Below are 12069 nucleotides of genomic sequence, written 5' to 3'. Positions count from 1 at the left end.
CATATTTTTGACAAGTGTCGAAATAACCATAGTTTTGACAAGTGTCGAAATAACCATAGTTTTGACAAGTGTTGAAATAACTATATTTTTTGTTCGACAGTTTTGACGTGTCGAAATAACCATAGTTTTGACAAGCGTCGAAATAACCATAGTTTTGACAAGTGTCGAAATAGCCATAGTTCTGACAAGCGTCGAAATAACAATATTTTTGACAAGTGTCGAAATAACCATATTTTTAACACCAAATAGCTGTAGTTTGAAATGTGCTGAGATGTTCTCAGACATATAATATATATTTTTTTCTTTGTTTTAATGCCCCACACCAGATCGACGGAGATAAGACGATCTTGCTGCCGATGACTCAGATCAAAGCTCTTGTACAGCAACCTCAACGGCCGCAGCCTTGACGTCGTGGCCAACGTCACAGAAGACCTGACAGGAATCGTTCAGAACGGAACCAGTACAGTGCGCTTCTACGCGAAGGCGGAGAAAGTGGAATTTCTCAAGTCTAACCCCAACACGTTCAAACCTGGCCTCAAATATTCCGTCTACGTGAGTCTGATTTATTGTTTTTAATATCTTAGCCGCTAAAGTATTCATACGAAATACTTTCAGTTGGTTGGTTTTCTTTCTTTGTTCTACGAGGCGTTTGTACAAAATTCTATGTTATTGGAATTTTTGGTGAATTGTATTACTCTTAATAGCACAATATTTCTGTGTTTATTTATTATGTTATGACTGGGTGATGTACACATGGGTTTTTTTGTTGTTGTTGTTGTTGTTGTGTTTGTTTTAGGTGGGTTGTTTGGGGTTTGTTTGTGTTGTTGGGGGTAGGGTTTTTGGTCGTTGTTATTGTTTTGTTTGTGTGTGTGTGGGGGGGGGTTGTTGGGGGGGGGGGGGTTTGGGTTTTTTGGGGGGGTTTTTGGCTGGCAAGTTGTTTTCTGAGGAAAGGGGTGTTTTTAGACATTTATATTTTCTACGATACTAATTAAAAAGATTATCCAATGTTTAGTCCGTTTTTTATGATCTAACTTTAAGACCCAGTGTTTGAACCATGACACGTGTTTGTGTTTTCGAAACTAGTATTAAATTCAAAGTATTTATTACTTTAAGTTTTTACAACTTATCAGCATTATACAAACATAAATATAAAATAAATAAATAATGTACAGGATAATGGTGGAGAGTGATTTACCTTATTGAATACATATTCTTTTACTCATACATACATACTAATACATATAGATCAGGGAAGCGTAGATTGTAGGCCATGCAATGGTTGAGTTAAAGCCAAACTTCCGTTTTATGGAAGCTTCGATAGCTCAGAACGTCGTTAAAACCGAATCGGTGCCACAGTTTGAGTCCCAGCAACGGCATGGGACAATTTTTGAGGCCAGAACTTTATTTAACAGTGCGTTAATATCTATGTATGTAATAGTCAACCTAGTTCTTACATAATAATATAGATATTCTTATTTAATACATACATACATTATTCAATTCATACATACATACATACATACATATCATACATACATACATAACAACATAATACATACATACATACAATATATATATATATATATATATCATATCTATATATGGAGATATATATATATTACATACATACATACATACATATATATATACATACTTACATACATACATACATACATACATACATACATACATATATACATACATACATACATACATACATACATATAGATGTAGGGAATAACTGGTTACTGTCGGCGGTTAGAATGGCGAATGTCGCGAGACTGCCGAGCGGCATTCGCTATTCGGACTCAGCTGGTTAAAGCCAGAGTAATAAGACAGTAACCGGTTATTTAATTTACCCTGCACTTCAAAATAATACGGAAAAAAATAAATGGCATGAACCTTTTTATTTCACAACTTTATTCAGAGCTGCAGATCCTCGCGTGTCGAATGCCTTATTGCCTATAATATCTTAACACCAAAATAAAATAGTTCTTTCATAATAACAATTTATTTCTTATTTTAAAACAAATTGTCTTCAATTTGTTTTTTAAGAATCAAAACTATCAACTGGAAGTAAAACAAAAACCAACTTTGAGCAATACAATATTCCTTTACTGATCATATCTAGTATAAAAGTACATGTAGTTCTGTAACACATTATATAGGGGCCAATATATTTGGAGGGGGTGGGCGAGAAATAAATCCACCGGCCGGTGGTTTTATTTCGAAATAGAATCGCCGGTCGGCGATTTTCTAGGGGGGGGGGGGGGGGGGGGGGGGGGGGGGGGGGGGGACATATTTCGCGACACCGGCCTGAAAAGCTATATTTTTGGTCAGTTGCCGAAAATATAGAAATTTATCTACTCATCATATCTTGCCACTATATATATTTGCAGGATCAATTCCATTCATTCATTCATCCATTCATTCGTTCATTCATTCATTCGTTCGTTCATTCATTACAGATAAAAGTATCTCAGCCGGATGGTCGACCAGTTCCCTCCAGCACCGATAAGCTGCAGCTGAAGATCCGAATAACGAAGAAAATAGTTCCTCTAGAGAAAGAACCCAGTACCAGTCCAGTGAGCTTTAAGAGATGGCGACCATGGCCACGACCTAACCCAACTCACTCGTACTACCTCCCTACCATGGAGTTGACTGTACCCAACAATGGAATCGTTGTTGCTGAATATGAGATTCCAAAAGAAGCAATATCAATCTATATGAGGGTGAGTGTGTTTGTAAACACAGGATCTGGGACGGGTTATAGCTCAGTGGAAGGTTGTCTCATGACTAAAGGTCGTGATATGTGCTGTCTTTGTCTACAAGAAAGTGCTTATAAAATATGTCTCGGTTCGTGTTTAGTAGTCTGTGTGGTATATATATCTCTCTCTCTCTCTCTCTCTCTCTCTCTCTCTCTCTCTCTCTCTCTCTCTCTCTCTCTCTCTCTCTCTCTCTCTCTCTCTCTCTCTCTCTCTCTCTCACACACACACAATTAAATAAATTTGACTTCAGAGGTTTCTAAAGAACAGCGAAATGTTTTATAGTCATCCACACGTGAACTCCATTTCACGCTTACTCCTCTAGTATTCGCCCCAGCAGGTGTTCACTACTGTGTATGTTATTTCTCCTAGAAGTCTCCCTCTAATATCCGCTCCTAGAAGGTGTTCACTACTGTGTCTTCCTCTAGTATCCGCTCCTAGAAGGTGTTACCTACTTTGACTTCCTCTAGTATCCGCTCCTAGAAGGTGTTACCTACTTTGACTTCCTCTAGTATCCGCTCCTAGAAGGTGTTCACTACTGTGTCTTCCTCTAGTATCCGCTCCTAGAAGGTGTTCACTACTTTGTCTTCCTCTAGTATCCGCTCCTAGAAGGTGTTACTACTACTTTGACTTCCTCTAGTCTTCCTCTAGCTCCTAGAAGTTGTTCATCCGCTCCTAGAAGGTGTTACCTACTTTGACTTCCTCTAGTATCCGCTCCTAGAAGGTGTTCACTACTGTGTCTTCCTCTAGTATCCGCTCCTAGAAGGTGTTACCTACTTTGACTTCCTCTAGTATCCGCTCCTAGAAGGTGTTCACTACTGTGTCTTCCTCTAGTATCCGCTCCTAGAAGGTGTTCACTACTGTGTCTTCCTCTAGTATCTTCCTCGCTCCTAGGTGTTCACTACTGTGTCTTCCTCTAGTATCCGCTCCTAGAAGGTGTTACCTACTTTGACTTCCTCTAGTATCCGCTCCTAGAAGGTGTTACCTACTTTGACTTCCTCTAGTATCCGCTCCTAGAAGTTGTTCACTACTGTGTCTTCCTCTAGTATCCGCTCCTAGAAGGTGTTACCTACTTTGACTTCCTCTAGTATCCGCTCCTAGAAGGTGTTACCTACTTTGACTTCCTCTAGTATCCGCTCCTAGAAGGTGTTCACTACTGTGACTTCCTCTAGTATCCGCTCCTAGAAGGTGTTACCTACTTTGACTTCCTCTAGTATCCGCTCCTAGAAGGTGTTCACTACTGTGTCTTCCTCTAGTATCCGCTCCTAGAAGGTGTTCACTACTGTGTGACTTCCTCTAGTAGTATCCGTGTCTCCTCTAGTATCCGCTCCTAGAAGGTGTTACCTACTTTGACTTCCTCTAGTATCCGCTCCTAGAAGGTGTTCACTACTGTGTCTTCCTCTAGTATCCCCTCCTAGGTGTTCACTACTGTGTATGTTATTTCTCCTCAGCCAACCTAGACGTCGTCCTCTAGTATCCGCTCCTAGAAGGTGTTCACTGCTGTGTGTCTTCCTCTAGTATCCGCTCCTAGAAGGTGTTCACTACTGTGTCTTCCTCTAGTATCCGCTCCTAGAAGGTGTTCACTACTGTGTCTTCCTCTAGTATCCGCTCCTAGAAGGTGTTCACTACTATGTTTTCTTTCGGTATCCGCTCCCCACAGGTGTTCAGTACTGTGTAGTGTTATTTCTCCTCAGGCAACCTACAAAACGTCCTCTTCCTCCAAGCGTCTGTCAAAGAGTCACTCGCCCAGCAACAGCTACCTCCAGGTCTCAATCCTCACTTCTAGAATGTCGGTATGTACACGTTATGTCTGTATAAAGTGCATATGGAATTTTAAAAAATCATCTGCTTTTGGTTAAGGTTTTGACTAAATGCAATTTATATCAATCAGTTAAATAATGTCTTTATATGTAGTAGGATGTTTGTATAATCTATAATATACTATTACATTATTCCATAAGAAATATAGATACACGTTATGGCTAAATAATTAACTAACTGTTATTAGTTTCTGTTTTGTTTTACAGGCTGGTGATGTCATGCCATTCTTTGTAAAAGCTACTCAGCCTCTCACAAACCTAGCCTATCAGGTATGGTTATTTTATTATTGACCACCGGACTCAAGTAGCTTTTGTATGGATACAGACACGTGTCTCTCATTGGGGTTTATGTCACTTCTAAATATGCGCGGTGAAATCAGCTAAGCACAATCGATGCACTCGATGGCATGATGTTGATGATTTTCTTGTAAACTGTATTCAACATTTGTTAATTTATTTTCTATGACTTTTTTTCTTTAATATTTCAACAAATTAGATAGTTTACTATTGGAAGCAAGACTAAGCACAAGTTATTGATTTGTTCAGCCTATATAAAACAATTTTAATCTTCGGGAGAATTTTTTTATAAGGGCATCAGCAGACTTCTACTCTCATAAAACAATTTTACCCCTTGGGTTAGAATTGCCATTTATGAACCTCACAAAGTGTTAAATTCTGTAATACACTATTTGACTTTTGTATTGCCTGTGTAAATCTGAATATTTTTTATAATATTTTAGTTATACAATCAGCTCTAGATATATATTTAGTACCGTGTATTATGACGAACATTCCATGTGCTTCAATACTGTTTGTGCTGGGCAATAATATTTGAATATTCTATTACATTTTTAGATATTATCTCGAGGGTCGATTGTTGAGACGGGCCGAATTCAGCCGTACTCGAGTAAAATTACCATCTTTACTATCACCGCTACATCCAAGATGGCGCCCAATGCCCGGATCGTTGTGTACTACGTCAGAGCAGACGGGGAAGTCGTCGTTGATAGCATCAGTTTTGATCTGGACGGCGCTTTTGAGAACAAAGTAAGAACAGAAAGGTGTAATTATGAAATATGCACTGTAAATATAGTTTAAATTAAAGCTGCAATCTTCATTATATTTCTATTATCATATTATTTTCTTGCTGTAGAATACCACTTTCTCTTTTTAGAGCTTTTGAGAAAAATGGAGAATTTTGTTTTTATAATTATATACAAGCAAATGAATTCTTTAAAGATTATTTGAATAAGAACAAATAAAATAAAATCTGTTCTTGACAATATCGTTACAATAATCTATAAAGAATTCATTTATGTTTGGATAAAAAAATCCAATTTTTCTCAGAAACTCTAAAACTGGATTAGGCTTACGATACGTTAGAAACTACCGTAAATAGCTGCAGTTTAAAATGTGCTGAGGTGTCGTTAAACAAACACTCCTTTCCTTTGTTTGTAAGGTGTCGATCGTGATGAACAAGGCCGAGGCTCGACCTGGTGACAGTGTCAGTGTGCTGGTTAACGCAGAGGCTGGCTCTCTTGTACATCTGCTAGCTGTGGACCAAAGTGTGCTCCTTCTCAAGTCGGGCAATGACGTCACACAGGCCAAGGTGAGAGTCTTTTATCATAAATATTTGGAGGAAATACATGTATATATAGAGAATAATACATGAGTGGCCGTTAGATACCATTTATCTCACAACGAGGTGTTTTTAAATGTATCCAACGAGCGAGGGCGAGACGTAGCCCAGTGGTAAAGCGTTCGCTTAATGCGCGGTCGGTTTCGAAGCGATCCCCGTCAGTGGGCCCATTGGGCTATTTCTTGCTCCAGCCTATGCACCACGACTGGTATATCAAAGGCCATGGTATGTGCTATCCTGTCTAGGGGATGGTGCATACAAAAGATATCTTGCTGCTAATCGGAAAAAGTGGCCCATTGCGTTGAGGCAGCGGGTTTCCTCCCTCAATATTTGTGTGGTCCTTAACCATATGTCCGACGCCATATAACCGTAAATAAAATGTGTTGAGTTCGTCGTTAAATAAACCATTTCCTTCCATTTCCTAACGAGCGAAAGCGAGTTGGATACGTTTTTAAACAACAAGTTGTGAGATAAATGGTATCTAACGGACACGAATGTATTATTCTATTTCTTACATATCCTCAAAAACCAGGTTTTAAAGAAAATTTCGACTAAAAGTTATTTACAGCCGTTACACTTGTAGCAGACTTACACGTCACAGACACATGATTGTCAGGTTAACTATACGTAACAGGGTAATCGATTTCCATCACGCTAGTTTGTTATTGGACGCATGGCTTTGGTGGCCTGGTCATCAGCTAGGAGCAGCCAGTCGTATGTCTTGACATTGTTTACACACGTACGTGTGTTAACAAGTATGTGTAATCATAAATAGCACATGATGTTCTCACCAACGGGTGTGTAACGAAACAATTTTCTTACACATCTGTTGGTGAGAACACCATTCATTATTTTTGGTAACACATGCTTTTTAACACATACGATTGGCTGCTCCTAGGTGATGACCAGGTCACCAATGCCATACCATCCAATGAATAAAGGAACGGTCGAATTGATCACTCCGTGACGTGCAACCGGCCGCGGTGGCGTCGTGGTTAGGCTATCGGTCTACAGGCTGGTAGGTACTGGGTTCGTATCCCAGTCGAGGCATGGAATTTTTAATCCAGATACCGACTCCAAGGCCTTAGTGAGTGCTCCGCAAGGCTCAATGGGTAAATGTAAACCACTTGAACCGACCAGTGATCCATAACTGGTTTAACAAAGGCCATGGTTTGTGCTATCCTGCCTGTGGGAAGCGCAAATAAAAGATCCCTTGCTGCTAATCGGAAAGAGTAGCCCATGAAGTGGCGACAGCGGGTTTCCTGTCAAAATATGTGTGGTCCTTAACCATATGCCTGACGCCATATAACCGTAAATAAAATGTGTTGAGTGCGTCGTTAAATAAGGCATTTCTTTCTTTCTTTCCGTGAGGTACAAAATAACTTGAAATTGACTTGTCTGTGATTCTCAAGTTAACTACTAGTTAACAAGTATAAGCGCAAGCGCAAGGGCCGTAAATACGTTTTCGTTGGAAAAAGCATTTAAATTTATTTTTAAACTTTTTTGTTCAGGATATGTAAGAAATAGAACAACTCGTTGTAAGACAAATGGTATAGATCTAACAACCACTCAGGTAGTATTCTCTAATAATACAAAGTCAATCTACAAATATATTAAAGCTATATTACTTCTATCTGAAAAACACCCATTCCTATGTCATCCCTCTTTTCATTGATTGGAACAGTTACTTTTAACATGGTATTCCAGGGGGTGGGGGAATATATGCAATTTAATAGTAATTTTTAATTTGATATTTCCATTTTCTTTAAATTTATCTAATTATTTGTATTTTAGGATGTCACTACAGTGTTCATTGTATTTGATATGTTCAGGTTCTGAATGAACTCCAAGATTACGATTCAATTAAAAGCAACGGATATATACCACATCTGAGGGGTAAACGGATGGCCATATGGCCAGGGTGCTATCCAGTCTACTATGGAGGAAGCGACGCCACTCAAGTCTTAAGGGTATTGTTGTTGTTACTGTTATTGTAGTTTGTTAGTATTAGCATCATCATTATTATCAACGTCATCATTACGATAATTATTGTCATCATCGTGTTGTGATTCTGTATGTTATTGTTATATTTATGTTGTTGTTATTATTTTTATTTTTTTATTATGTATGATTCTGTGTTGTTACTCATAGAAGCAGCACCACCAACACTAACCTCTGTATAGATGTATGACATACGGTATTTTGAAAACCGTTTATATTTTAATTAATTAGTTTATTTATTAATTTAATTTATTTATTTTAGAATGCTGGTGTCCTCGTTATGACTGATGCTACAGTATATCGTTACCGTACGTATCTCTGTCATGTCTACACTGTAGACATTTGTCATTTACTACAGATTGTGTGTGTGTGTGTGAGAGAGAGAGAGAGAGAGAGAGAGAGAGAGAGAGAGAGAGAGAGAGAGAGAGAGAGAGAGAGAGAGAGAGAGAGAGAGAGAGAGAGAGAGAGAGAGAGAGAGAGAGAGAGAGAGAGAGAGAGAGAGAGAGAGAGAGAGAGAGAGAGAGAGAGAGTCAGGCTAAATTGGTTCGCAGGGTCGATCCCCTCAATGGGCCAATTTGGATTTTTGTTTTTAAACCAGTATCCCACGACTGGTATATCAAATATCCTAGTATTTGGAAAAAGGCATGCATATGTAATATACCTTGTAGTTAATAATTGGAAGGAGTAACCAATGAGGTCATTGTAATACTCCATTTATTCTCCAGGTAGCATTGTGTTTGATAGCTACCTGTCGATCTAGTGGCCTACGTCTCCTCTTTGAGCCGTTAAAACTCACCATAACTGAGTCGATACCGGGATTTCAACCAAGTACCTACCAATCTTACGTGAAATCGCTTATCCACTACACACAAGAGGCTGGTGAACAAAATTATGTTTCACAGATATTAGCTATTGTGTTTTGTTTTTTTTTTGGGTTTTTTTTTTTTTTTTCTAATACTCCAGAATATGTTTCCAATGACCATTTAGTTTGACAACTAATATTTCTAATATTTCAGAACATGTTTTCAGTTACTATTATGTGCCATAGTTATTAGCTACTGATTTCTGTGATACCCTAGAAAAGGTTTTCAGTTATCATTACGTTTGACAGCTATCAGGTGATGATTAACTATGTTCAGGTGCTAAAAATACTTTCTTATTATACAAAAAAGAGGATATTTTCCATCTAGATGTATTTTGTATTAGCCAACTCTAATGTATAATTCACAAATATGACAATGCCATTGTGTTTTGATATGGACTCCAAAGACTACTCTATTGATTTTTATCTCAGATGATGACAATTTAACGCATCGTGTCAAGTCTTGTTATACGTCGCACAAGTTTACCTTTGTCGTGTTCTTCACAACTAGTTAGGCCGTGTTCACTGGATCTTGTGCGAATTTCCTGTTTAAGAATTCATTATAGCCATGTTGGCATCCGACTGGATGGAACATTACTCTTAAGAATCGCTGAACTGGAGATAATGAACTCTGAGGTGTTTGTAAGTAAGGCTTGACTTCTTTCGCGTCATTAAAACTGAACGATGACCATCAAGGCTTCTATATAATGTGTAGATATATCTCCAATGTCTTGTTCGAACATTTCTAACAAAGTATTCTGGGTTTTGTTGGTCGATTCAAGCTGCCGGTATCACATATCGAAATAAACTACCACAGGACGTGGCATCTCTAAACTTCTATATAGGTTACATTCAAGTAATTGTCGTCAAATAATAGAATATATGATTTCAAGTTTCAGGCTTGGTAAAAGAAAAAAAAAAAAAAACGTGTATGTCGAAAGGTTGCTGCAGAGAATCGATGGTATTTGACAGGACCAACCTGAAAGCCCTTACTTGATAATCACTGTATACTATTGCACCATCTCTCTATCATTTATGGGGGCGGGACGTAGCCCAGTGGTAAAGTGTTCGCTCGATGCGCGGTCGGTCTAGGTTCGATCCCTGTCGGTGGATCCATTGGGCTATTTCTCGTTCCAGCCAGTGCTCCACAACTGGTATAACAAAGGCCGTGGTATGTACTATCCTGTCTGTGGGATGGTGCATATAAAAGATCCCTTACTGCTAAACGAAAAGAGTAGCCCATGAAGTGGCGACAGCGGGTTTCCTCTCAATATCTGTGTGGTCCTTAACCATATGTCTGAAGCCATGTAACCGTAAATAAAATGTGTTGAGCGCGTCGTTAAATAAAAGATTTTCCTTCCTTCCTTCCTCTATCATTTGAGTTTAGTTATCCAATGTTCCTCTGACAGTCCCTCATTTCAAGAATGTTTGCCATATAATATCACCTCCTAGTCGACATCTCTCTTTTCATAACAGGTTCAAGTTGAACCACACACCAACCATTTTCAACACCTTAATTTACACTGGGATTGGGTTTATTAGAAACGTCAGACAGAGTGGCTAAGTAGGTTGCTGTTGGTTTTGTATATTACGGTATGTTAATGTTACTGTTGCTGCTGCTGTTGTCATCGTCGTTGTTTTTTGTATTGTGAGACTAATGTACCATATTAAACAGAGCCAACGCCAGTTCCTTGTCGATTCTGTCGTCGACGTGGTTGGTTTCGACGTCAACGTTTTCGCCCAATAGCAGCACGACCAGGCGCATTGTTGAGAATGTCTAAGATGTCATTTAGCAAAAGTCTTCCTGGGCCAATTGGTAGTTTACCCAGAGCTAGTGCCCCGCTTGTTGAGGTCGGCAGAGTGAGGAAGGTCTTTCCAGAACAATGGATGTGGTTTAACGTAACTACAGAGTAAGCCCGTATCTTGATTAGAGCATGGTGTATACTGGAACAGTAAACTAACACGATCTTTAGAACTACAAACTAACGTATAGAAAGCAAAACGACGGTGTGTTGAGACATAGAACTAACTGCCCCCACTATACTACCTCCTCCCAAATCCCTTCCCCCTTCCCGCCATGGAACTGATGGCTGTCGAAGTCAGAACCCGAGTCCATGGTGGGCGTTCCCTTCCCTTCCCTAGAATTAACATGCTCGAGGGAAAAGGTGATAGGTTTGGACAATAAAGTAACATGCATTAGCGAACTGCACTTGAGGTATAATGAAAATAACAAAGAAAGCCTCGATCCTCGGCCTTGTCCATCACAATCGACACCTTGAAAACAAAGGAAAGGCATGTTTGTTTAACGACACCTCAGCACATTTTAAACTGCAGCTATTCTTTCACAAAGGCTATACATGAAAAATACATTCCTAGTCTCGTTTAGTTCATAATACAAGGATGCCTTTCAGAACACCTATCGTAGTTCTTATTCACTTCCACATAAAACGATTTTAGTCACAAATGTCATTTATGAGGGAATAGAGATGAGAGCACATTCATTCATTCGTTCATGCATTCATTTATACGTCTCTTGCTTATGTCCAGTTAAGGTTCAGGCACGCTGTCCTGGGCACACACACACACCTCAGCTATCTCGGCTGTGTATCCAGGACAGTGGATCAATGATTAGTTTGTTAGTAGAAGGTGAGAGAGAAGTCGATGTGGTGGCTTTACACCTAACCACATAGTTGTTAATTCGCTTTGGGTAGGTGTCGGTACTGGGATACGAACCCAGTATCTAAGTCACAAATAGTCAGCCCATGTATTCTGGTACTGAATTCAGTATAGCCGTAGTGGTATCTGATTAACTTTCAAAACTTTAATTTGCACTGGGATCAGGTTTAGAAGAAACGACAGACAAGAATGGCTAAGTAGGTTATTGCTGTTTTATATCTGAAAGTTTGATGTTAAATTGTTATTGTTGCTGTTGTTGTTGCTGCTGCTGTTGTCGTCCGTCGTTGTTTTTGTATTGTAAGACTA

At 39.1% G+C, this 12069-nt stretch overlaps 1 protein-coding gene across 1 annotated transcript in view; it reads left to right on the top strand.

Annotated features, from left to right (window-relative positions):
• LOC121374685 (CD109 antigen-like) overlaps nucleotides 1-12069 on the top strand; it is a 53875-nt gene that overhangs the window by 1801 nt on the left and 40005 nt on the right. The window contains 9 exon segments of the mRNA XM_041501788.1: nucleotides 327-374; nucleotides 376-552; nucleotides 2469-2732; nucleotides 4460-4558; nucleotides 4793-4855; nucleotides 5441-5632; nucleotides 6045-6194; nucleotides 8057-8194; nucleotides 8488-8533. Of these exon segments, the coding sequence (XP_041357722.1) occupies nucleotides 327-374; nucleotides 376-552; nucleotides 2469-2732; nucleotides 4460-4558; nucleotides 4793-4855; nucleotides 5441-5632; nucleotides 6045-6194; nucleotides 8057-8194; nucleotides 8488-8533 (1177 nt within the window).

The sequence above is a fragment of the Gigantopelta aegis genome, chromosome 6, assembly GCF_016097555.1.
Source record: "Gigantopelta aegis isolate Gae_Host chromosome 6, Gae_host_genome, whole genome shotgun sequence".
In the NCBI taxonomy this organism is placed as follows: domain Eukaryota; kingdom Metazoa; phylum Mollusca; class Gastropoda; order Neomphalida; family Peltospiridae; genus Gigantopelta; species Gigantopelta aegis.
Note: the sequence above shows the minus strand (reverse complement) of the source record. Positions and strands in the feature narration are given on the sequence as shown.